The following is a 27,835-nucleotide window of genomic DNA, read 5'->3' as shown; positions in this document are numbered from 1 at the left end:
GACATGTCAAGGCTGTGGGCATGGTACAGAAGATGTCAAGATGGCAGAGGCTGCGGGCATGGTAGTGGAGATGTCAGAGGCTGTGGGTATGGTACATGAGATGTCAGAGGCTGTGGGCATGGTAAAGGAGATGTTAGAGGCTGTGGGCATGGTACAGGAGATGTTAAGATGGCAGAGGCTTGCGGGCATGGTACAGGAAATGTCAGAGGCCATGGACATGGTACAGAAGATGTAAGAGGCTGCGGACATGGTACAGGAGATGTTGCAGGCTGTGGGCATGGTGCAGAAGATGTCAGTATGGCAGAGGCTGTGGGCATGATACAGGAGATGTCAGAGGCAGCGGCCTGGTACAGAAGATGTCAAGATAGCAGAGGCTTTGGGCATAGTACAGGAGATGTCAGAAGCTGTGGGCATAGTACAGAAGATGTCAAGATGGGAGAGGCTTTGGGCATAGTACTGGAGATGTCAGAGGCTGTGGGCATGGTACAGGAGATTTCAGTGGCTGTGGGCATGGTACAGGAGATGTCAGAGGCTGTGGGCATGGTACAGCATATGTCAGAGGCTGTGGGCATGGTACAGGAGATGTCATAGGCTGCGGGCATGGTATAGGAGATGTCATAGGCTGTGGGGATGGTACAGGAGATGTCAAGATGGCAGAGGCTGCGGGCATGATACAGGAAATGTGAGAGGCTGTGGGCATGGTACAGAAGATGTCATAGGCTACGGTCATAGTACAGGAGATGTAGGGGCTGTGGGCATGGTACAGAAGATGTCAATATGGCAGAGGCTGTGGGCATGGTACAGAAGATGTCAATATGGCAGAGACTGTGGGCATGGTACATAAGATGTCATAGGCTGCGGGCATGGTACAGGAGATGTAGAGGCTGCGGGCATGGTACAGGAGATATAGAAAAAAAGAGAACTTTAGCCCGCTAAGAGCAGGCTAACAAGGGGTTACTAATGGCAACTAGGGATGGGCCGAACACCCCCCGGTTCGGTTTGCACCAGAACTTTCGAACGGACCCCAAATTCGTACGAACTTTAGAACCCTATTGAAGTCTATGGGACTCGAACGTTCGAAATTAAAAGTGCTAATTTTAACAGCTAATATGCAAGATGCTGTCCTAAAAAGGGTTTGGGGACCTGGCTCCTGCCCCAGGGGACATGGGTCAATGCCTAAAATGTTTTTAAAAATGGCCATTTTGGCGGGAGCACTGATTTTAATGACAATTAAAGGGAAAAAAGTGAATTATTCCTTTAAATATCATGCCTGGGGGGTGTCTGTAGTATGCCTGTAAAGTGCCACGTGTTTCCCGTGTTTAGAACAGTCCCTGCACAAAATGACATTTAACGGAAATACCATCATTTAAAACTGCTTGTGGTTTTAATGTTATATCTGGTTCCTGCAATATGGTTGAAAACCATTGAGAAAAATGGCATGGGTAGCCCTCCCTGCCCATTACCAGCCCCTTTGGGTCTTATACGCATATTAAGGGGAACCCCATACCCACATTAAAAAAAGGAAATGCGTGTGGCCCCCAGGCCACTCAGAACAGCAGTATACAGGCGGTGCAAACAAGACAGGGACTGTGTAGGTTTGTTGTGTTAAGTTGAATCTGTTTGTAATTTTCAACTGGTACATTTTTAAAGTGTAGCTCCAGTCAAAAAAACTATTTTTTAAGCTTTTTGGAAAACATAGGGAAGGGTTATCACCCCTGTATAATTTGCTTTGTCGTCCATCTTTTTTCATCTCACTTGCTGTTGTCTCCTTCCGTTTGCAAGTAGGAGATGTTTGCAAGTTGGATGTTTGAAAGTAGGGGCCTGCCCTATATGCTCTGCAGAAATGGCGGAACAAGGTGTTGGTTTTGCCACAACATTGTAAGCCCTCAAAGTGACTCTTGGGGGGCGCTGGAGCACCCTGCTGTGAACGATTATATCAAGAATTGTAATTACATGCCATTGTTGAACAGTGGTAGAAAAATTGACCTTTGGTGGCTGTGGTGCTGGTGCCACAACACTATAAGTCTTCACAGTTACTCTGGGTGGGCACAGGAACGGGCTCTCCTGTGAAATATTATATCAAGAATTGTAATTACATGTCCCAGTTAAACAGGGGCAGAAAAATTGGGCCTTAGGCACTGGTGCTGGTGCCACCACACTGCAACCTCTCCCATATACTCTAGTCGTAGTGCAGGAATTAGCCCTGCTGCAAAGCATTGCATCAAAAATTGTAATTAAACGCCCCTGTTAAACAATCAACATAACAGGACAGTCACTCAGCATCAGCATAGGCAGTCTTGAAGGGATGTGATATTTCAAAAAGAAATTATTCGGTTACATCAGCTTCAGGTGCTTGGTAGCTGTGGGTGATCCAAGACTGATTCATCTTGATGAAGGTCAGTCGATCAACTGATTCGGTGGACAGGTGCACCCCGTGATTGGTAACAAAGCCACCAGCAGCACTGAAGATGCGTTCCGAAAGAACGATGGATGCAGGACAGGCCAGTAGCTCAATTGCATACTGTGCAAGCTCTGGCCAGTGATCCATCCTCAAGACCCAGTAAGCCAGAAGATTTTCGGTGGGAAAGGTGTCCAAGTCTGACCTTGCCCCTAGGTATTCCTGCACCATATAAATCAGACGCTGGCGATGGTTGCTGGAACCGATCAAACCTTGGGGCTGCGGACTAAAAAATTGTCTGAAAGCATCGGTCAGATGGCCACCTTCTCCACTGCTCCTTCTGACCGATGCCTCAGCAACACGTTGCCCAGGACCAGGAGTTTGTAACCTCCCAGTCTCTGGGAACGCGTTGCACAGACCTTTCTGCAAGGCCTCCTGGAGATGTCTCATCCTTTGCTCCCTCTGTGATGGCAAGATAAGGTCGGCAACCTTACCTTTGTACTGTGGATCAAGGAGAGTGGCCAGCCAGTAATGGTCCCTCTCCTTGATCCGAAGAATACGAGGATCCTTCCGCAGGCTTTGCAGGATCAGCTGAGGCATTCGGTCCGGAGTCCTCTGGGTCACTAAGGACATCATGATCCGCAGCTACCTCCTCCCAGCCACGTACAAGTCCACGGGTTTATTGGGACTGTAAATCATCCCTACAAGACTGCTGTTGCTGATGCTGAGTGCCAGTCTCCACCTCCATGCTGACACAATCATCCTCCTCCTCCTCCTCCTCATCCTCTTCCTGTGTGATGGGTGGCACAGCAGGAACACTGTCTGGATAAAGGGGACCTTGAGAGGCAAGGAAGTCCTCCTCTTCCTGCCTCTGTTCTGCCTCAAGTGCCCTGTCCATTATTCCACGCAGCGTATGCTCCAAGAGGTGGACAAGAGGTACAGTGTCACTGATGCATGCACTGTCACCATCCTTGTGCCCTCCTCAAACGGTGACAGGACAGTGCATGCATCCCTGATCATGCTCCACTGGCGTGGTGAAAAAAAAACAGCTCCCCTGACCCTGTCCTGGTGCCGTAGTCGCACAGGTACTCATTGATGGCCCTCTGCTGCGTGTGCAGCCACTGCAGCATGGCCAACGTTGAGTTCCACCTGGTGGGCATGTCACATATAAGGCGGTTCTTGGGCAGGTTCAACTCCTTTTGGAGCTCAGCCAGCCGAGCACAGGCATTAAATGATCGGCGGAAATGCACACAGACTTTCTTGGCCTGCTTCAGGACATCCTGTTAGCCCGGGTACCTGCCCAAGAACCGCTGCACCACCAGGTTAAGGACGTGAGCTGCACAGGGCACAGGTCAGTTGTCCCTATTGGAGGGCGGAGAGGAGGTTGGTGCCATTGTCGCAAACCACCATTCCTGGTCTTAAGCTGGCGTGGCGTCAACCACCTCTCGGCCTGCCCCTGCAGAGCTGACAAAACATCCGCCCCAGTGTGGCTCCTGTCCCCCAAACAAACCATGCACAAGCACGGCATGGCATAGTTTTGCCTGCGTACTTGCGTAGCCCCTGGAACGCCTACAGAGCACCGCTGGTTCTGAGGACAGAGCACTGAAAGAGGCCATGGAGGAAGAAGAAAAGGAGGGGGTGGAGGAGAGAGGTGTGTCACAACCAATAGTAGCATTTTGGAGGCGTGGTGGCGGAACAACCTCCAACACTACTGCACCTTGTCCTGCATCCTTCCCAGCTGCCAGAAGAGTGACCCAATGGGCCGTGAAAGACAGGTAACATCCCTGTCCATGCCTGCTGGACCATGAGTCAGCGGTAATATGCACCTTACCTCTGACCGCCCTGTCCAGCGAGGCAAGGACATTGCCTTCCACATGCCGGTAGAGAGCCGGAATCGCCTTCCGTGAGAGAAAGTGGCGTTTGGGGACCTGCCACTGAGGAACCGCACATTGTACAAACTCACGGAAGGGGGCAGAGTCTACCAGCTGAAAAGGCAGCAGTTGAAGTGCTAGCAATTTAGCAAAGCTAGCATTCAACCACTGGACATGTGGATGGCGGGGAGTGAACTTCTTTCGCTGGTCCAGCAGCTGGGGCAGGGACATTTGCCTGCTATAATCGGACATGGGTGTACTGCTAGCAGAGTGCCCGGAAGCACTTGGCTATGACACACCTAATTCTACACCTTCATTCCTCTCAGAGCAGGTTTCAGAGAGGACTGAAGGACTAGTGGGGTTGGAGATCCCAGCTGATGAGGAGCAAGGAGAGGTCCGCTTTGTTCTTTGGTGTGGGTCTTTGAGGTACGCTTGCCAACGAGCTGCATGGCAGGTCAACATATGTCTGGTCAAGCATGTGGTACCCAAGCGGCTGATGTTTTGGCCACGCGAGATACGCTTGAGAAATATGTTGTAAATAGCAGCGGTGCGATCTGATGCACTCATCTCAAAAAAGGCCCACACCAAAGAACTTTTAGAATAATGCGCAGAGGCAGCGCCCTGCACAGGCGGAGCTCTGCGCTGTGATTCAGTCGGTGTGCTGCCCCTAAGCTGGCCCCCGGAGGGCATCCTGCCTCAATGGACATGTGCCTCCTCCTCCTCCTCTCTCCTACCAGGCACCCACGTGGAGTCAGTGCCCTCATCATCCCCTCCCTCTTCATCGCTGGAGCAAAACCTGGCAGTATGCTGCAGCTTATGGAACATGACTGCCAGATTGCTGTCCTTCTTGAGCATCCCCTCTCTCTGCATTCACGCTACTGCCTTCCTCTAGCTGAGTATCATCATCAGAGCCCACAAAACACTGGGAATCCTCCTAGGGCATGTACCCAACACTGTGCTCAAAGAGTTCAGGAGGACATGGTGGGTCTAGAGGAGTCACTGATGATGACATTGAGAGAAGGGAAGACGATGCGTTGGCAGCTGCTTTGCTAGTACCCTGAGACTGGGTGAGAGTGGATGGAGGAGGATGAAGAGGGCTTGGTCATCCACTCTACCAAGTCGTTGGCATGTTGCAGCTCAACATGTTCAGCTGCCGAAAAGAAGGACAAGCGTGTCCCATGGCTACGTGCTGATGATGACGATGCAACGCGTCCATGACCAGCAGTGTCTAGACACAGAGCCTGCTTGCCCTCTTTTATCGGCTCGCGCCTGTCTGCCTCTCTTTGCTGGCCTACCAGACATGGTAATGGCCTGAAGGGAGTTGGGAAAACCAGCAATTGGGTAGTGTATTGTGCTGGAGGCACACACAACTGCCACTAACTCCTGCAGATGGCAGATGGCTCAAAAAGAGAAGAGCTATGTAGGTGGATATAGCGGTGTATACTGGGTTGAGAGCATGCAGACAGCACACACAAGCTCCTACCACTGACTGCAAGCTCTATTTAAAACGAGCAAGATAGTTTGCTATATAGGTGGAAATTTTTATTAAAATAAAACTGCTACTGATTTACATAATCAAGAACTTAAGAAAAACTCATACTTGAGCAAAAAAAGAACTAAAGAACAACTTGCATAAATGCTTTTGGACAGACCGGATCTATTCAAACTGCCCATATCAGACGATCCTTAATCCCATGATCATCTGGGAAGAGAAAAAAAAAAAAAAAAAATTCCTAATCATTATTCAAACTATATACATTTATATTACATACCCCCCTATAGGCAGGAACGTAACGAAACTGACGGTGCATACCATGTTTTTAAAATTAAGTTGCCCAAAAGCTAAAAAAAAGGGGTGAAAGGACAGACACACCCCCGCCTAAGGAAAAGAAGAGGGAGATCATCAAGGTGGCCGGAAAGAGAACCCTCTCCACAACCTAGCACACCTTTCCCTACCCATTCTTTCCCCCTCAAGAAACCTCACCTTACCCAATTCCCGAATGATATCACCCGCCACCTCATGCATGGGCAGGAACTTGCCCCTAGTGGACACTAAACACCGAGCGTGCCAAGTGTAGTAAAGGCATATGACACTAACTAAAAACAGTGATGATAACACAAAACCCCTCCGGGCTCTGAAGTCACCGTACACCCTCTCAGAATAGGCAAGGGCCCGGAGACGGGGATAGCCAATGGCATCTCCAACCTCCCCCAGAACCCCCAAGTTGAAAGGGCACTCGACCAAAATGTGGTCCATGGTCTCTAGTACCCCACCACACTCAGGGCGAGGACAGCCTCTGTCCTCTGGGCTCCGGTACTTCAAGTTCAATCTCACATAGAGTCGTCCATGGAACGCCCTCCATGCGAGATCCCAGAACTTGGCAGGAATTCTCTTAGAATTCAGGAGGGCTAGTCCCTCCCTGAGAACCCTGTCTGGACAGTCCCTTAAGGCCAGTGGTCTCAAAACGTCAGAGGCCATGACCCTCTAGTACAGCTCTCGCCGGCCCAGGGAGCCTACCTCTAAGGCCGTTATCCTCCACCGCCTTAGTACCTTCAGGGCGGTTGGAACATAGGCGGGGAGGTACCCATGGGACCTCCGAAGGTCACCCGGGCGGCCGCCCCCCTCCCACCTGCTCAGGAACACCAGGAACCAATTCTTACATGAACGTTCCCACAGAGAGGGCTCGTCCACAAAAATGGATTGCAGATTGAACTTCAGGAACACCACAGTAAAGAAAACCGTGGGGTTGATCATGTCCAAACCGCCCTCCCCTCTCCGTCGATACGTGACCTCCCTTTTTATCAGGTTCAGTCTGTTTCCCCACAAAAGCAGAAAAAACAGACCGCAGACCCGCGCATAGAGTGACTCTGGCAACAGACATGCGTAGCTGACATAGAGGAACTCGGGAAGCAAATAGGTTTTAACCAGGCTCACCCTTTCCCTCAACGACAGCTTCCAGCCTTTCCAGGCGTTGACTTTCTGGGTGGCACTTACCAACCTGCGCTCCCAATTTAGCTTGGGATAATCACCCTGGCCGAAATAAATGCCTAAGATCTTAACTTCTGGTCGGGGCGGGGGGAAAAACGTCCGGGAGGGCAAACTGCTCACCCTCCCTTCCCAACCAGAGAGCTTCACTCTTGTCCCAGTTGACCAACGAACCAGACGCCTCGGAGTAGCCTCCAATCTGTGTTTCCACAAAATGGGCCTCCTCTCGGCTAGCCACCACCACCGAGACGTCGTCCGCGTAGGCCACCACCTTCACCGCCTTATCCGGGCCACTGCCGGGCTCCATCAGGACCCCCCTCAGCTGCCCACAGTCTAGCCTTCTTACGAAGGGGTCGACTGCAAAGACATAGAGCAGGGGACTCAGCGGACAGCCCTGCCTAACACCAGAGTCCACCGGAAAGGTAGGACCCACCCAACCATTGACCAGGGGGAAGCTCTCGGCCCCTCTGTACAAAGTCCTGAGCCAATCAATAAATCGATCAGGCAGGCCATATCTACCCAGGAGAAGCCAGAGGTACTCGTGGTCTACCCGATCAAAAGCTTTCGCCTGATCTAATGCCAGCAGATACCGCCCATCACCCGTTGCCCTGCACCTCTCCACAGCCTCCCGGACGTTAAGGACTGCACTAAAGGTGCTACGGCCGGGAACTGTGCAGTGCTGGGAGGCAGACAGCAGCTTGCCCGCAACAGCAGACATACGCGTAAACAAAATCTTTGCCAGAATCTTTCTATCCGTGGAGAGAAGGGCGATAGGACGCCAATTCTCAACCACGGATGGATCCTTCCCCTTGGACAGAAGGATCAAGGCCGACCTTCTCATCGAGGGAGGGAGCAGGCCAGATGCCAAACACTCACTGAACACCTCCCTCAGAGGAGGAGCCAAAAGGCTCTTAAAGGCTTTATAAAATTCTGCCGTGAACCCATCAGGCCCCGGCGACTTCTTTAGAGACAACGAGTCAATAGCCTGCTCAATTTCGGCCACTGAGATCTCTTCCACCAAGGAGTCTAGGGGGTCAGACCCCACCTCAAGTGGAGTCCCATCAAGAAATTCCTTGGCTCTCCTCAGATCCAACGGCTTCTTCCGAAGGATGTCTGAAAAATGGGCTCTGATGATCCCCAGGATGCCTGGCTTGGACCTTACCAGGGAACCGGAGGGATCTCTCAGTCCATGTATGACCTTCCCACTCACCGCGTCCCCACAGCTTTTGTAGGGATCTGGGTTGGTGAACTTCCCGTAATCCCTCTCCAGCACCAGGGAGGCGAGACGGTCATACTGACACTCCTTCATCTGGAGCTTCATATCCGAGATCTGGTCCTGAGGGCCACCATCAGAAACCAAGCGATCTAGCTGCCTGCGTAACTTCTGGTAGGCCTGATACCGGGATGCCGCCCGACGGCCTGAGACTTCCCGGAAGAAGCCCTCCGACCTCTTCTTCACCACTTCCCACCATTCCTGGCGGGAGCAGCCGCTCTCAAGGAGCGAGGCTTGTTCTAAAAAGAAGTCCTCATAGGCCGATCTGATTTCAGGGTCCTCAAGTAACGACCCGTTTAGTCGCCACAGGCCCCTCCCTTTCTGAGGGGTGTCCGCCACATTCAGAGTGACCGACACCATACGGTGATCAGAGAACTCAACCGCATGCAGCGCAGGAGCTGCAAAGGACGAGTCCCCCTTCAAAAAAAACCTATCTAACCTACTCCTACAACTACCTCTGGAATATGTGAAACCAGTGAGGTTGGGGAAGTGGCGAACGTGCACATCCACCAACCCAGCTTCCCTCACTATTCTATTCAAAAAGATACTATCATATCCCAGAGGGCCTGAGGTGCCTGCCCGGTCCTTTGACCATGTTAAAGTCACCACCAAAGACCACCTGCTGGGATGTAAACAGGTATGGTTTCAGCAGCGTGAGAAGGTCCTTCCTCCCCCTCTGGGACTGAGGTCCATAAAAATTGATAAGGCGGAGGGATTCCCCTCTCACGACTGTGTCCACAATCAAACACCTACCGATTTCCAATTCAATCACTCGTCGACAAGCCACCGAACCAGTCTTAAAAAGGACCGCAACATCACTGCAGGGCTCAGCCGCAAGAGACCAGAGGGAGGGCCCATGTCTCCACTCCCTCTTCGCTAGGTGCATCTCTGCCACAGATGCCAGCCAGGTCTCTTGCAAAAACAAAATGTCGGCTTCAACCCGGCCGAGAAAATCAAAGGCTGAAAATCTAGCCGCCGCAGAACGCACACTTGCGACATTAATGGTCGCAAGGCGTATTGGAGCGGGTACCGCCATCCTTAGTGATTGAATTTTACGTTCCTCTCTATTTTACATTTCTAAAAAAAATCAATCCTCCTCGGAGTCCGAGGAGGAAAGGATCCCGTATCTGTTCCATAGGGCCAGTGAGGAGCCCCCCCCTGCCCCTGAACTCGTACTGGGCTGGGGGTCCTCACCACACTCCTTCCCCGAAACCTTCCTCTTCCTCTTCTTTTTAGTTTTCTTCTCCCATTCCACTTTGGGAGGTTCCCTCCCACTCTCTTCATCGGACCGCCCACTGGAGATCTCCTTAATCCTCTTATTAACCCCCTTACCGGCCCCTGAGATGTCCATCGGGGTCACCCCTCCTGCACTAGCCTGCCGACCACTCACGACCACCGAAGAGGCCGGAGGGGGCATTAGTATAGCCGCCTGATCCAGGGGTGGATGCGGTTTACCCGCAGATTTAATTACTGAAGGGAGGGGGGGGAAGGGGGCAAAGGAGAAGAAGGGGAAGCTGGGAGGGGGGAGACCAGGGGGGGGAGAGGGGAAGGGGGGGAGCAGGGGAAAGGGAGGAGGACGGGGGGGAAACAGGGGGAGGGGAGGGGGATTTTTGGGCGAGGGCTTTTTCGCCTTGGCCGGCTTCCCAGGTGTTTTTGTTGCCGTTGCCCCATCTGACACAGGGTCAGACGGGGCCGGAGAACTCGCCGGCTCCCTCACTACGCCAGTTCCTGTCCTTGATCCGCGCCTGGGGGGTCTGACCCTTTGAGGGAGGGGGGAACCCTCCCTCTGTGACCCTGAGGGGTTGGGATCCCCACTTCGTCTAGGGACCCCCTCACCCTCCGGGCCTGGGGCACCCCCCTCAGCCTGGCACCCCTGAACGCCTTGGGGCACCGACTAAAGGGGTGTCCCATTTCCCCACAGAGGTTGCAGACAATAAGCCTGCAACCCTCAGGTGAATGGCCGAAACCATTGCACCTCACACAGCGGGGCATTGTGCAGTCCGCACTGAGGTGCGCGGGACTGCCGCATTTGAAACAGCGACGGGGCTGTCCAGGGTAGAAGACCAGGATCCGGTCTCGACCTATAAAGGCGCTGCCAGGTACATGCGCCACGGTATTATTGTGGCGCTTGAGCCGGATCCTGACCAACCACGCACCTGTCCAGACCCCGTGCTCATCCAAACTTTTCCTCAGCCCTGTCTGGAGCTGCCCGTACTGCGCCAGCCAGGTCACGATGTCCTCAGGTGGGAGGGACTCGTTCCTGACCAGTACAGTCACATTCTTTATCTCCTCCTGCCTCGAAAGAGGTATCACCCGGAAACTTTTCCACGGATCTGACTTCCTGACGAGCTCGTACAGTGTCAGGAAAAGCTCCATGGAGACCAAGGAGACGAAACTCACATCAAACTCCTTCGAGTTTGTGGGGTGTATGACTGCAAATAAGTCCGAAACTTTAAAGCGCAGCCCCAGCAGATAGTCAATGACCTGACCCCTGCTGGGACATGCAGACGTCCCTTCCCACCTGAGCTGCACCACATTCCGTCTGCGCCTCTCAGGGCCCCCCGTACCCCTCGTCCAGGCCTGCGTACCCTGGGGCTGATCCCCAGGGGGAGCCCGGAAATTCTGGGCGCCAAACTGGCCGTACAGGGGACCCAGGGGGACAGAGGAACCTGCCACCTGTGCAAACGAGCGCCCAGCCTTCAGGGCACCTAAGAGGTTTGCCTCCTCCTGTGTGCCCAAGATGAAAACTGGGTCTGTGGGGGAAGGGCCAGACCCCTGACGAACCGGACTCCCTGGCTCAGTACCTCTACCCACCGCATCCCCACCAACCGGCATCTCACTCCTTACCACTGGGGAAGGAGCAGTACCCCCTACACCCATATGATCCTGGGGGGAGCCACCTCCATTTCTTCAGGACCCCGCTCCTGTGACCCCTCCAAACTCCGTATGAAATCCAGGGCCGAGCACTCGCTCCTCAAATCCCCCATCGGGGACTCACCCCAGCATACTTGTCCTGCTGGAAGAAAATCCCCAGAGGACGCTAAAGCTGTTTTTTCCAGGGAGGTCTCCGATACCAACGCCTCCTCTCCCCCAACGAGCGACACCAACGGCCCCCCTAGCTGAATTCCCGGTGTCCCCACTTCCGTTTTAGGCCCTCCTGGGACTTCCGGGGTCACCACTGACATCACTTCCGGTTCCCGGAAGTCGATGAGGTCACTTCCTGTCTCGTCACCCGGAACAGGAAGTGATGCACCCGCCCCCATCCCACCACTCCTCCCAGTGTCAGCAGAGGATGCTTGTCCACAATGTCTATCCAAAACTGCACATGTGTCCGTTCCCATCAGCACCTCCCCCTCTCTCCATGCGGCCGCGGCGGGGGCCGCCATTATGGCCGGTTTTCCCCGCACCGCTATGGGTCTGGCAGGAGTCGTCGGGGTCACCGGGGGGGCCCCGGAGGGGGGTCGGACTGCACTCTCCGCTGGGGACCTCTGACTATTGGCCTTCACTGGCCCCTCCGACGGCTCTCTGGTGAGGACCACCAACAGTTTCCTGTTCCGCTGACTGTGACTTGCATCTCCACCAGAGCTTTTACGTGCTTCATCGGGTACCCTACCCGGATCCTCCTGGACTGCGGCCATAGGCATAGCAGGTGTTAACACAGGAATCCGGGGACCCTCCGCACTGACAGCTCCGGGGGTCATACTTTCCTGACAGGCCATGGATTGGTTGTCACCGGAAAACGCTGCTTCCACTGGGGTCTGTGGCACTGTTGCATCAGGTGAGAGTTTCAGGGGGGACTTCAGGGGGGTATTTCCTCGTCTCACCGCCTGGGTTCCTTCCTGGCTGGCCTTTAGAAGTTCTTTCTTTACCTCTGTCAAAAACCTTCTCTCTCCCTTTCCACGTTCGCAGAGACTGCCCAGCAGCCGCCAGAGGTCCCTGCATTCATGCTTCAGGCCATCTATGGTCTCCCTATATTCACCACGCTTGCTGCTGGCTGAGCGGTCCCTGCGATTTCGTAGGTCGGCCAGTCGCCCCGAGCGCTGTACATAAGCTGCCGCGGCCTTCTGTATTAGGGTTTTTACCCTCTCTCTCCTCTTCTGGAGCTTGCTTGGGCCCTCTCCCGGCTGGGCCCAGGTCCAGTCCATTAGCTCAGACTGTGTGACCAGGAACAACTTTTCCTCCCTGGAGAGGTCCCTCACCCCAGGGGGGGTTGTCTGAGACCCAGGCCGGGAAAGAGGCCCCGGGCCTGGGCTGGCCGATGCCATGAGGCCGGATGTCCAGGACAGCCGTGGTTCTCCACAGAGCTCCTCCACGCACGTCTGCTCACTTGGAAAGCCTCTCCAGGTGTGTACTGCGTTCAGAGCACGCAGACAGCACGCACAAGCTCCTACCGCTGACTGAAAGCTCTATTTAAAAACGAACAAGATAGTTTACTATATAGGTGGATATAGTGGTGTGTACTGGGTTCAGAGCACGCAGACAGCACGCACAAGCTCCTACCGCTGACTGCAAGCTCTATTTAAAACGAGCAAGATAGTTTGCTATATAGGTGGATATAGCGGTATGTACTGGGTTCAGAGCACGCAGACAGCACGCACAAGCTCCTACCGCTGACTGCAAGCTATTTAAAACAAGCAAGATAGTTTGCTATATAGGTGGATATAGCGGTGTATACTGGGTTCAGAGCACGCAGACAGCACGCACAAGCCCCTAACACTGACTGCAAGCTCTATTATAAAAGATAGATATATCGCTAGCTATATAGGTGAATATAGCGGTGTATACTGCGGTCAGGGCACGCAGACAACAACCACTACAGAAGAGCAAGAATGAAAAATCGGCCGATAACGATCAGTGTATACTGTGTTGAAGGTACACAGAACACCCACCAACTCCTACAGACGCCAACACACTACACAAGGCCGCCGCGTTGGCAGCCTTATATAGTGTGGGGCGTGTACTACACAGCCTGAGCTATGATTGGCCACAGGCATGCTGCCTGTGGCCAATCATGGCTCTCCTCGATGCCGGCGCTGTGATTGGCCAAGCATGCGGGGTCACAGTGCATGCTTGGCCAATCATGAGCCAGCAATGCACTGCGCCATTGCAGTGCATTGTGGCCGTGAGCGCAACAGGAATTTGGCGTGAACGGCCCATAACGTTCGGAATTCGCGGAACGGGCAAACAGCTCATCCCTAATGGCAACAATAAATAGATCTAAATGAATTGATTCCAGTTTGAATAACAACCAATTTTATTAAAGTATCAAAAATAGAAAAAAACGTGTGCAGTTCATAAAAGTAATGGTTCTCAATCTAATATAATTAATTGTGTACCCACAGACGATAAGACAAACAGGACATACATAAAACACAAAACACTACTCAGGTCCGGACAAATTGCTTTAGTCCATTGCAACCCACGTATTAGATTACCTAATGAATATTACAGGGACAAAATTCCCTATTTCTTTCAATAACTAAACGGTTAATCAATGAACTAAATCAATATTGAGTGGGGGAAGGGAGAGAGGGGATGAGGTAGATAGCTGAAAAATTATGTGTTCAATTCAGACAAATCCTATCTGTAGTTAGTGCTAATAATATTGCTATGATAGTCACATGTCTCCATCCCTTGGTGCTGGAAAGGTTAAACAATGTACAATAGTGTAACGATAGAAAAAGCCAATGCACAGTAGGAAATCCCGTCCAATCCGTGGCATTTAATTGTAACAGCCTTCTATTTAATCACTTCACCACAATTCCAATGCACATTCCAAAGCGGCTGGCAGACTTATAATGTTTCAACAACTGCCAACAAGTTATCTCTTTTGTTTATTTAGGCAGACAAAGTAGCAAGGCAGAATGACATTACTAGTCTCTGATGTGAATAAACAGATAAGATTATCAGCTGCTATTTCAAAAGGAAACTCAAGTCAGATGCTGGTCAGCGAGTGTTAAAGCGGGAGTCCGCCGGGAGTCCGCATTTTTTTTTTTTTTAAAGCCAGCAGCTACAAATACTGCAGCTGCTGACTTTTAAAATAGTGACACTTACCCGCCCAGCACGCCCGCGATGTTGGCACCCGAAGCCGATCTCTCGATCGTCTCACGGGTGCTGCCGCCGCCATCTTGGGTATGGGAATCAGGAAGTGGAGCCTTTCAGCTTCATTTTCCGGTTCCCTACTGCGCTTGCGCGAGTCGCGCTGCACAAAAAGGATAGTCCCCGCTGTCTCTGGGATCCGTGTGTTTCCCAGCAGGCAGCGGGGGACTTTCGGAAAGGGGCGTAGATTCTGGGGAAAGGGGCATACCTTCTGCAGAATCTACGCCGGAAGTGGGTGCAGATACCTGTACTGTACAGGTACCTGCACCCCCCTCCACCCTGAAAGGTGCCAATTGTGGCACCAGAGGGGGGGTTCCAATGAGCGGAAGGCCTCCGCTTTAAGATGTATATCAGCACCACAGTCACCCAAGAATCATGGTGTCGGCATCCACTGCAGTATCCATCTGTAAATCACCTGGCTGCCTTTCAGCTGGTATCCCGTATGTTGGAAAGTAAAGTAGATCGCCTCCAGTCATATATCTGCCAAAGATAGTAGGACAAACCCCCAAAAATTCTTCAAATATATTAATAGTAAAAAGGTCAAGTCTGAGCATGTAGCCCCTTTACAAAATAATCTGGAGTGGGTGACTGGGGACAAAGAGAAGGCTAACTTATTAAATACTTTCTTCAGCTCTGTGTATACAAAGGAGCATGGGGGAGCTCATGTCCATAATGGGGGTGGTAGCGACACAGCCCCAAATCCACAATGGCTCAAAAGTGATATGGTACAGAAATATTTGGACAGAATAAAGGTGGATAAAGCACCTGGACCTGATGACATCCACCCACGGATACTAAAAGAATTGAGCTCTGTAATTTCAAAGCCATTGTATCTAATTTTTAGGGACTCATTAATGACAGGAATAGTACCACTGGATTGGTGCAAGGCCAATGTGGTGCCTATATTTAAAAAGGGAACAAAGTCTTTACCAAGTAACTATAGACCTGTTAGCTTAACTTCTATAGTTGGGAAGATACTGGAGAGATTAATAAAAGACCACATAGACGAGTTCTTGCAGGAAAAAAATATTTTAAGCAACAGACAGCATGGATTCATGAAAGACAGAAGTTGTCAGACAAACCTGATTTCTTTTTACGAAGAGGTAAGTAAAACCTTGGACAGAGCAGTGGCGGTGGACGGGGTATAGTTGGACAGAGGGTTGGCGGTGGACGTGGTATACTCGGACAGAAGGGGTGGTGGTGGACGTGGTATACTTGGGTTTTGCAAAAGCGTTGGATACAGTTCCGCACACACGGCTCATGTGTAAGGTAAAGTCTACAGGTTTGGAAATATCAGCTTGTAAATGGATAGAAAACTGGCTAAAAGACAGAATTCAGAGAGTCATGGTTAATGATTCTTACTCTGAATGGTCTAAGGTTATCAGTGGTGTACCCCAAGGGTCAGTGTTGGGACCCTTACTTTTTAATATCTTTATAAGTGATATTGGGTCTGGGATCAAAAGTAACATTTCCGTCTTTGCAGATGACACTGAGCTATGCAGTGGAATAACGTCCTTACAGGATGTCTCCAATTTACAAGCCGACCTCAATGCTCTGTCTAATTGGGCGACTATGTGGCAGATGAGGTTTAATGTTGAGAAATGTAAAGTTATGCACTTGGGGGCTAAGAATATGCATCATACATGCTAGGGGGAGTACAACTGGGGGAATCCATAGTGGAGAAGGATCTGGGGGTTTTGGTAAATCATAGGCTCAATAATAGCATGCAATGCCAAGCTGTGGTTTCCAAAGCAAGCAAAGTCCTTTCCTGTATTAAGAGAGGTATGGACTCCAGAGAGAGAGATATCATTTTGCCCCTGTTCAATTCATTAGTAAGACCTCATCTGGAATATGCTGATCAGTTTTGGGCACCAGTTCTCAAAAAGGATATCAGGGAACTGGAGAAAGTGCAGAGAAGGACAACCAAACTGATGAGGCATGGAGCAACTCAGCTATGAGGAAAGACTAGAGGAACTGAATTTATTCACTCTTGAGAAGAGGAGATTAAGGGGGATATGATCAACATGTACAAATATATAAGGGGTCCATATAGGGAACTTGGTGTTGAGTTATTCACTTTACATTCAACAAAGAGAACAAGGGGGCACTCTGTCACATATCAGATAAGACCAGAACTGTGTGGACTGCAACAGAGGAAACCCAAACATGTATAAGTGAAATATGATTTATTAAAGAAAGTGAATAATATAAATACAACCACACAGTGCAATAAACCAACCAACAAAGACCCCCAAACAACAACAAACAGATATGTACAATAAATGGGAAATGCAAGGACCGTAAACGGTAGGCAGGCCAGGGTCATACACAGAGGATCAGCAAATAAACAAGGGCAGTCCAGAATCAGAGTCACAAGCCAGGCCAAGGTCATACACGGGGAGATCAGCAAATGGGGTAAGGAACACAGGACAGGGAGAGGATGGACGGATCAGACTGCAGGACAGGGATAATGGTAACAGGTGGGACAGGGTAGGGACCAGGACAGGGAAACAGGATCAGAACCACGGGTCACAGGTTCAGGGCACAGGAATAGGTTCAGAATCAGGATCACCAGCAGCAGGTCAGGGCACAAGGAACAATACCAAGGCGAGGTGTGTGTGCACCTGCCGGGTATTTATAATGGCTGCTGTCAGTCATGTGACGCCTGACTGTAGAAGGCAATACCTGCTCCACACTGCCAGGATCCCTCCGCTGGTGGACACCAGTACTGCGGACCAAAGATTACATAATTCCAGCAGGAGACAGCTGCTGCTGGATCACAGTACTGCATGCCAAATGATTGATATTACCAGTGGAGGGAACCTTTCCTGACAGTACCCCCCCTCAAAGGAGCGACCTCCGGACGCTCCAACTAGCAGTTGCTGGGGAAAGTCCATTGCGTCAAGCTGGGCTATGAGCAAAGTCACATCAGGTTGGGTAACGGGCACTTCAAGCAGGGCAGCAGACAGAAGCACATCAGACCGGGAAGCTGGCACAACGGGCTGGAAGGCGGGCAGCGGCACGTCAGCCTGGAAGGCGGGCTGCGGCACGTCAGGCTGGAAGGCGGGCAGCAGCACGTCAGGCTGGAAGGCAGGCACTGGGACGTCAGGCTGGAAGGCAGGCACTGGGACGTCAGGCTGGAAGGCAGGCACTGGGACGTCAGGCTGGAAGGCAGGCACTGGGACGTCAGGCACATCAGGCTGGACAGCAGGCACATCAGACTGGAAGGCATCGGACTGCAAGGCCGGGACATCAGACTGGAAGGCGTCGGACTGCAAGGCCGGGACATCAGACTGGAAGGCGTCGGACTGCAAGGCCGGGACATCAGACTGGAAGGCGTTGGACTGCAAGGCCGGGACATCAGACTGGAAGGAATCGGGCTGCAAGGCTGGGGCATCAGACTGGAAGGCATCAGACTGGAAGGCTGGGGCATCAGACTGGAAGGCATCAGACTGGAAGGAATCAGACTGGAAGGCCGGGACATCAGACTGGAAGGCATCAGACTGGAAGGCCAGGGCATCAGACTGGAAGGCCGGGGCATCAGACTGGAAAGCATCAGACTGAAAGGCCGGGGCATCAGACTGGAAGGCCGGGGCATCAGACTGGAAAGCATCAGACTGAAAGGCCGGGACATCAGACTGCAAGACGTCAGACTGAAAAGCCGGGACATCAGACTGTAAGACGTCAGACTGGAAGGCCGGGACATCAGGCTGCAGGACGTCAGACTGGAAGGCCGGGACATCAGACTGCAAGACATCAGACTGGAAGGCCGGGACATCAGACTGCAAGACATCAGACTGGAAGGCCGGGACATCAGACTGCAAGACATCAGACTGGAAGGCCGGGACATCAGGCTGCAAGACGTCAGGCTGGAAGGCCGGGACATCAGGCTGCAAGGCGTCAGGCTGGAAGGCCGGGACATCAGGCTGGAAGGCATCAGACTGGAAGGTCGGGACATCAGACTGGAAGGCATCAGACTGGAAGGCTGGGGCATCAGACTGGAAGGCCGGGGCATCAGACTGGAAGGCCAGGGCATCAGACTGGAAAGCATCAGACTGAAAGGCCGGGACATCAGACTGCAAGACATCAGACTGGAAGGCCGGGACATCAGACTGCAGGACGTCAGACTGGAAGGCCGGGACATCAGGCTGCAAGATGTCAGGCTGGAAGGCCGGGACATCAGGCTGCAAGACGTCAGGCTGGAAGGCCGGGACATCAGGCTGCAAGGCGTCTGGCTGGAAGCAGAGATGGTTTGTTGTGGGCTGGCTGTGGCTGATTGCAAAATACCAGACCATGCTAAAAGTTGTGGTTGTACAAACTGCGGGTTACATACTGCCTGTCTAACAAGGGATTGTACGGAATCAACACATTCTATTATCATCTGTTGGGAACAGGCTGTGTAATGCTCAAAAAAGTAAGGGGAATCATCTTCCAGAAGCCGTACCAGTGATGTGACTTGATTAATACTGAAAGGGGGAGAAAAATCATCCTGGCCCCCTGGGATGCAGGGCAGGGCCAGCTCTGTGCAGATTTGAATTAACGGCTGAACATCCCCAAACAACATACAGCCCTGATCAACCCAGGAGTGAGCTAAACGAATGGTTTCCAACAGCTGATCACTGGTCCATTCTTTCAGTGTCTGGCGGAGATAGTCACCACTCTCAGACGCCAACAAAGCATAATAACGAATCACTTCTAAATTCATTTCAGTAAGTAACCTGAACCAAGATGGTTCCTCTGTGTAGCCACTTCTGGTCAGGGATGGCCTTGGTATTCTGTCATGTATCAGATAAGACCAGAACTGTGTGGACTGCAACAGAGGAAACCCAAACGTGTATAAGTGAAATATGATTTATTAAAGAAAGTGAATAATATAAATACAACCACACAGTGCAATAAACCAACCAACAAAGACCCCCAAACAACAACAAACAGATATGTACAATAAATGGGAAATGCAAGGACCGTAAACGGTAGGCAGGCCAGGGTCATACACAGAGGATCAGCAAATAAACAAGGGCAGTCCAGAATCAGAGTCACAAGCCAGGCCAAGGTCATACATGGGGAGATCAGCAAATGGGGTAAGGAACACAGGACAGGGAGAGGATGGACGGATCAGACTGCAGGACAGGGATAATGGTAACAGGTGGGACAGGGTAGGGACCAGGACAGGGAAACAGGATCAGAACCACGGGTCACAGGTTCAGGGCACAGGAATAGGTTCAGAATCAGGATCACCAGCAGCAGGTCAGGGCACAAGGAACAATACCAAGGCGAGGTGTGTGTGCACCTGCCGGGTATTTATAATGGCTGCTGCCAGTCATGTGACGCCTGACTGTAGAAGGCAATACCTGCTTCACACTGCCAGGATCCCTCCGCTGATGGACACCAGTACTGCGGACCAAAGATTACATAATTCCAGCAGGAGACACCTGCTGCTGGATCACAGTACTGCATGCCAAATGATTGATATTACCAGCGGAGGGAACCTTTCCTGACACACTCTTTACGTCTAGAGGAAAAGAGATTTCATCTCCAAATACGGAAAGGGTTCTTCACAGTAAGAGCTGTGAAAATGTGGAATAGACTCCCTGCAGAGGTGGTTTTGGCCAGCTCAGTGGATTGCTTTAAGAAGGGCCTGGATTATTTCCTAAGTGTACATAATATAACGGGGTACTAACATTTATAGATAAAGTTGATCCAGGGAAAATCCGATTGCCTCCCGGGGGATCAGGAAGGAATTTTTTCCCCTGCTTTAGCAAATTGGATCATGCCCTGCTGGGGTTTTTTGCCTTACTCTGGATCAACTGTGGGTATAGAATTGGGTATATGGGATTGTATGATATTATTATAATTATTTTTTTGTAGTTGAACTGGATGGACATGTGTCTTTTTTCAACCTGACCAACTATGTCTCTATGCTGATAGTATCACACTGACACTGCATCAGTTGTTATCTCATTCAGTGTCAGTGTGATACTATCAGCATATTTTGGCAGATATATGACTGGAGGTGATCTACTTTACTTTCCAACATTGACTAAAATTGAGTTTATTGAATTTTTCTTATAACAAAAAGTTGGAATGTATATTTTTTTCAATTTTCTTTGTCTTTTTTTCATTTATATTGCAAAAAATGTAATTCCCAGAGCTGATAAAACACCACCAAAATAAATCTCTATTTGTAGGAAAAAAGGACACAAATGTTGTTTGTGTACAGCATTGCATGACCGCACAATTACCAGATAAAGCAGCACAGTGCCAAATTGTAAAAAGTGATCTGGTCATTAAGGGGGTAAAACCTTCCAGGGCTGAAGTGGTTAAGGTAAAAAACCTTCATCCTTTCCATTCTCTGTAATAATTCCTGTAACATCCTAGTATATGATCTATATCTATGGAGATGATATCTGATTGGTGGAGACACTAAAGAATGGGGGATGGAAGAATAAAGTGCTTTAATGTGAAGTGTCCCCCATGTGAATGTAGAATCCCATTGTAAATGTGGAATATCCACCAATATAGTACTTGTATCTCTAATATATCCCAGAAGTCTCAGCACTAAAGGCTGGAAATGTATATCCACCCCTCCCCCTCTACATTCTCTATAAGGGATCCTATTCCTGCCACAATCCGGTGACCTTCAATGGAAACTTCTGATTGGTGGACTTTAGGAAGGTGATGGAATATTGGGGTCACTGGGGTATACACCATCAGAAATTCTGCTGTTTTATTTCATAAACCCCCCAGATCCTTTCCTTTATCTATCAATTTCAGAAGCCCCTTTGAGACACTGTGTGAGGTCCTGCTTAATAACCGGGTACATAAGGGGGTGACTGAGCTGTCACAGCGCCCCCTCTTTATACTGTGTAGACATAAGTACTACAACAGCTTCACCTTTATCAGCTTCCCTAATAACAAGATCTTTCCTCTGTATAACATTCTGTATATCCTGATATTCCGCTCTACTGATGTTATGTTACTTTTCACTAAATGGGAATAATTCCTCATATTCATCTTATAATATAATATCATGTGTCTGGATTTGTCTCTGCAGGTTGTATGAATGTGGTGTGACTTTGGCCGGTTACACTGGGAGTTTCCATCATAGTCCTTCAGGTCACTCTCTATTATTGGCTTTCATCCCCTCCCCCTCCACTGACTATCAGAGATCAGACTTTGGCTGGGGTCACACTGGAGGTCACAGCGGGTCACAGCAGGGGGTCCGGTGCGTCTCCATTCACCATTTCAGGTCCGATTTCTGTCTGAATTTTGGGCAGAATTCGGAGCTGAAACAGACCAGAAGACGCACAGGACTCCGTATTCTCTTCATTCAGTGACCAATCATAGACAGATGGTCCTCAATTAGAATCTGGAAGGACAGAGCGAGTCTCTAGACCAGAAGCGACCCCTAGATGCCAATAAAATCCCCCATCCTTGTAGATATAAAATTGTCACCTCACTGAGCCTCAAAGAGAAGTCCTAGTCATTTCATCTACAAGCCCAGCAGGGGACGAGGCCGATACAGGGAGAAGACCCCGAACTGTCTGCCAGACATTGATTTATATCAGAGATCAGAGGAATCTATTTTATCTCTCATAGAAAATAAAATATTAGTTGCAGAGAGATGGAAATAATTGCCCCTGATTGTAGACATGTTGGGGTACATGTACATATAACATTGTATGTGTAGTGAGGATAGAATCCAGGAGAACCCCCAGAATGGTTCTATGGGGTCTGATCACACCAGACAAGCACTGAATGTGTCTGTCCTTTTGTCTTTGTTGTATTTTCTCTCATTCTTTATCTTTCTACATATTTTATATACTAAATAACAAACTAGTGTAGCTCTGCTCTATATTACACAGACAGACAACCTACCTGCAGACAGAGGTAAGTGTTACCACAACCCCAGTGTTACTATACGGCTGTGTAACTATGTAACAAACCACCTAACCACCTGATCCTGATACTTCCAAATAATAATTACACAACAAAAATGATAATACAAAGCAAATACTACATAGAATATATGTCTGCTACTACCACAACCTCAGTGCTGGAACAATGTGCTGCACAATAATGAATTGCTATTAATACACTTTATACAGAAAACTAACAACTTTATCCCGGTAATTGTAGAAATGGAGTCGGTGAGGATTTCCTCTCAGTAGTGCCACATCCAAAAACTTGTTAAAAGCAAAATAAATACCCCTAAGGGGGGCTTTTATCGCACTTGTATATATAAAGTGGTGCTCCGGAGAAATGTGACTTTGTAGATAAATCTCCCCCTATAATCCTCATGATTCATGTATTCTAGTAAAGGTTACGCTGTAATCCAAGGGCCGCTTTCTATTTTTGCAGCATTGATTTCTTACTTCTGGAAGTCCCAGCAGGCCACCGCCATCTCATGTGTGGGCATCTGAAGCCAGACTGTATCTCTTCCTGTATTCCATGGTTACCCAGCATGCACCTCCAGATCTCGCACATGCTCAGAGCAGCACGAGCCGTGTAATAGGTTGTAGGTCAGGTTTCCATAGCAACAGCAGTGTTAGAGGAAGTTCCCACCCCTTAGCTATGGAAACCTCCCCTCCCCCTCCAGGAAGCAGGAAGTTTATCTACATTTACAAAGATTATAAATCTAGAAATACAAAAATCTCCTGCAAAAGGAAATTACTTCATAAAAGATGATAATTGTAAATGATATCCCTTGTTTATGTGCAGATGTGTGTGTGTATATATAACATCTACACAGAAAGAGGGATATCATTTACATTTAGCATTGTTTAAAAAAGTTATTACCTTTTCCAGATGCTGCCCCATGATACTGCCACCACCAAAATTGCCCCATCCTATTGCCCCATAAAAATTGCCCCATCATATTACCCCCATCAAAAATGCCCCATCGTATTCCCCCCACCAAAAATGCCCCTATCAAAATTGCCCCATCATATTGCCCCTATCAAAATTGCCCCTTTATACTGGCGCCATCAAAATTTCCTCATCAAAACTGCCCCATCAATATTGTCCCATTATACTGCCCCCATCCAAATTGCCTCACATTACCCCATGAAAACTGCCCCATCCTATTGCCCCTTTAAAATTGCCCCATAATGCTGCCACCATCAAAATTGTCCCATCAAAATTCCCCCATTATTATGCCACCATCAAAATTGCCCCATCATACTGTCACCATCAAAATTGCCCCATCATATTGCCTTTATAAAATTGCCCCAACATATTGCCCCATCAAAATTACCCCCATCAAAACTGCCCCATCATATTGCCCCATCAAAATTACCCCCATCAAAACTGCCCCATCATACTGCCACCATCAAAATTACCCCATAATATTGCCCCATCATACAGCCACAATCAAAACTGCCCCATCGTATTGCCCCATCATACTGGCACCACCAAAATTGCCACAATCAAAATTGCCCCATCAAAACTTCCTCATCCTATTGCCCCATCAAAATTTCCCCATTATACTGCCCCATCAAAATTTCCCCATCATACTGCCACCATCCATCAAAACTGCACCATCCTGTTGTCCCAATCTTAATTGCCCCATAATACTGCCACCATCAAAATTGTCCCATCAAAAATGCCCCATCAAAACTGCCCTATCAAATTTCCCCATGAAATTGCCCCATCAAAATTGCCCCATTATACCACCACCATCAAATTGTCCCCATCAAAATTGCCCCATCAAAACTACCTCATCATATTGCCCCATCAAAACTGCCCCATCATACTGTCACTATCAAAATTGCCCCATCCTAATGCCCCCATCAAAACTGTCCCATCATACTGCCACCATCAAAATTGACACATCCTATTGCCCAGTCAAAACTGTCCCCACCAAAATTGCCCCATCACAATTGCCCCATCACAATTGCCCCATCACAATTGCCCCATTATACTACCCCCATCAAAACTGTCCCATCAAATTGCCCCCATAAAAATTGTGCCACCCTATTGTCCCCATCAAAATTGCCCCATTATACTGCCACCACCAAAATTGCCTCATCAAAACTGCCTCACCCTATTGCTCCATAAAATTGCCCCTATCAAAATTGTCCCATCATATTGCCCCATCAAAACTGCCCCCTCCTATTGCCACCATCAAAACTACCCCATTATACTGCCACCATCTAAATTGCCCCATTGTACTGCTCCCATCAAAACTGCCCCATCCTATTGCCCCCATCAAAATTGCCCCATTATACTGCCAAATCAAATTCCCCCCATCAAAATTGCCCCATCACATTTCCCCATGAAATTGACTCAATAAAAATTGCCCCGCAATTGTTTGATTCTGCAGACGGAGGAAAATCCTATTTTCTATCCGTCTGCAGAGCGGATCGGATGAACACGGACAGACGGTCCGTCCTCATCCAATCCCCATAGAGGAGAGCGGAGAGCTGACAGGGCAGTCCCTGCACAGTGTGACCGCCCTGTCCACCGCCTGCTCAGCGGGGACAACGGAGCGATCCCTACTGAGCAAGCGGATCATCACGGGGCAGCTCATTACTGATCCGTCCCGTGTGAAAGGGGCCTAAGAGATACCAAAGTACCAGTGCTGTGATTGGCTGGTGATACCACAACCCCAGTGCTATGATTGGCTGGTGATACCATAACCCCAATGCTGTGATTGGCTGATGATACCACAACCCCAGTGCTGTGATTGGCTGGTGATACCACAACCCCAGTGCTGTGATTGGCTGGTGATACCACAACCCCAGTGCAGTGATTGGCTGGTGATACCACAACCCCAGTGCTGTGATTGGCTGGTGATACCACAACCCCAGTGCTGTGATTGTCTGGTGATACCACAACCCCAGGGCTGTGATTGGCTGGTGATACCACAACCCCAGTGCTGTGATCTGCTGGTGATACCACAACCCCAGTGCTGTGATTGGCTGGTAATACCATAACCCCAATGCTGTGATTGGCTGATGATACCACAACCCCAGTGCTGTGATTGGCTGGTGATACCACAACCCCAGTGCTGTGATTGGCTGGTGATACCACAACCCCAGTGCTGTGATTGGCTGGTGATACCACAACCCCAGTGCAGTGATTGGCTGGTGATACCACAACCCCAATGCTGTGATTGGCTGATGATACCACAACCCCAGTGCTGTGATTGGCTGGTGATACCACAACCCCAGTGCTGTGATTGGCTGGTGATACCACAACCCCAGTGCTGTGATTGGCTGGTGATACCACAACCCCAGTGCAGTGATTGGCTGGTGATACCACAACCCCAGTGCTGTGATTGGCTGGTGATACCACAACCCCAGTGCTGTGAATACATATTAAAAACTAATACATTACTAATGGAAATGATGAATGTAATAAAACAATAACTAGTTACAAGTAATTGATACCACAACTCCAGTGCTGTAAAATGAATGTATCTAGTTGGATATATAAGAGGAAAGTCCATATATCTGTGATCAATCTTCCTCAATGATGGCACCCCCTCCAGTGTGTCACTACAAAATGAAGTGTGTTCAGAGTCCTCCACCTCCGTGCTGATGAAATGCCCCCTCAGGTATTGGCCCCATATACAATATAGGTGTCATGTGCTTGTCCCCCCTCTGGGGGGCTCAATGGGCCCAGGGGACTTCCCACAAGATCAGCTTTCACAAGTTTGGGATCCCTTTAAGTGATCTGGTCCCTCCTGATTGGCTGGATATAGAACTCCAAATAAAATAAAAATACCACCAATAGTGAAGTACGTCCTTCAAAACAATTGTCTCTTTATTTACAATAAATGCACTGACAACCAATAATATGTCAACATATCCAGCAACCAATTGGGCAATAGATAATATCACTCACCAGCACCACTTCCTGTTTCAGGTCCAGGCAGAAAATGACATCACCTGGCTCCACCCGAGGGCCGACTGTCCAATGATTGGTTGATCTACTGACATATTATCATCACTTGTCAGTGTGTTTAGTGATCCTCATGGATTTTGCTGCACAGAGACGCATGTGAAGTAGAAATCCCATTATTTCCTATGTGGTCGGTTCCCATCGATGTGCCGCAGTTTAGTGTGAAAGGGAATCTATATGGAGCCATTCACACCTCCAATGTGTGCGTTACCACGTCACTACAATGTACCCACAACAGTGTAACTCCACACTAAGAGTTTTCAGGTGGGTGACAACTTACCTCCATTTCACAGGGGAGGTCCCACCAATATTCCATCCAAATGTCCCAACATTTCATTCTCTAAGACCCCGCCCACTGATTATTCATTGGATGTGTCTACTTCTGCCCCTCCCTGGAAGAACATTTCACCTCTTTCCTAATTCTCCCTCCAGTGTCTATAAATGTAAAGGGACATTATGGAGCTGTGATGATCTTTGCTCCGTTATCTCCACAAACCGAACTCTGACCGATCTGTCTATAACATTGGATGATGATGAGAAGATGTCGGAGTCAGAAGTGAGACGACGTTGTGAGGTCCTCCGGAATGCCGGCTTCTCTGTGGATAGACGGCAATATCTGTTATATTGGAGGTAACACACATACTAAGTCTTAGAATGTGAATAGTAAAATGTAGACAACATTGGATGGAGATGAGGTGAGATGATGGGGGTGAGATGATGGGGGTGAGATGATGGAGGTGAGATGATGGAGGTGAGATGATGGGGGTGAGATGATGGGGGTGAGATGATGGAGGTGAGATGATGGAGGTGAGATGACGGGGGTGAGATGACGAAGGTGAGATGACGGGGGTGAGATGACGGGGGTGAGATGACGGGGGTGAGATGACGGAGGTGAGATGACGGGGGTGAGATGACGGGGGTGAGATGACGGGGGTGAGATGACGGAGGTGAGATGACGGAGATGAGATGATGGGGATGAGATGATGGTGATGACATGATGGTGATGACATGATGTCGGAGTCAGAAGTGAGACGACGTTGTGAGGTCCTCCGGAATGCCGGCTTCTCTGTGGATAGACGGCAATATCTGTTATATTGGAGGTAACACACATACTAAGTCTTAGAATGTGAATAGTAAAATGTAGACAACATTGGATGGAGATGAGGTGAGATGATAGGGGTGAGATGATGGGGGTGAGATGATGGGGGTGAGATGATGGGGGTGAGATGATGGAGGTGAGATGATGGGGGTGAGATGACGGGGGTGAGGCCGCGTACACACGCGCGGACTGTTCGCCCAAC

At 49.7% G+C, this 27,835-nt stretch overlaps 1 protein-coding gene across 4 annotated transcripts in view; it reads left to right on the top strand.

The window, feature by feature from the left end:
• The window catches only part of LOC143963525 (NACHT, LRR and PYD domains-containing protein 3-like), a 165,410-nt gene that overhangs the window by 124,637 nt on the left and 12,938 nt on the right, over positions 1-27,835 (top strand). Inside the window, exon 7 of one of the 4 annotated variants that reach the window (XM_077473197.1) lies at positions 26,967-27,245. The exons of 2 other annotated variants lie outside the window; for them this stretch is intronic. In XM_077473197.1, coding sequence (XP_077329323.1) covers positions 26,967-27,168 — 202 coding nt within the window. In that variant the 3' untranslated portion in view covers positions 27,169-27,245. Of the gene's footprint in view, positions 1-26,966; positions 27,246-27,835 lie in introns of those variants that run through there. One more of the 4 variants, XM_077473198.1, reaches the window with a different exon arrangement.

The sequence above is a fragment of the Lithobates pipiens genome, unplaced genomic scaffold (genome assembly GCF_037356315.1).
Source record: "Lithobates pipiens isolate NorthernLeopardFrog02 unplaced genomic scaffold, aLitPip1_a1.2 Scaffold_8, whole genome shotgun sequence".
Lineage (NCBI taxonomy): Eukaryota > Metazoa > Chordata > Amphibia > Anura > Ranidae > Lithobates > Lithobates pipiens.
This window is presented reverse-complemented; position numbering and strand designations above follow the sequence as displayed.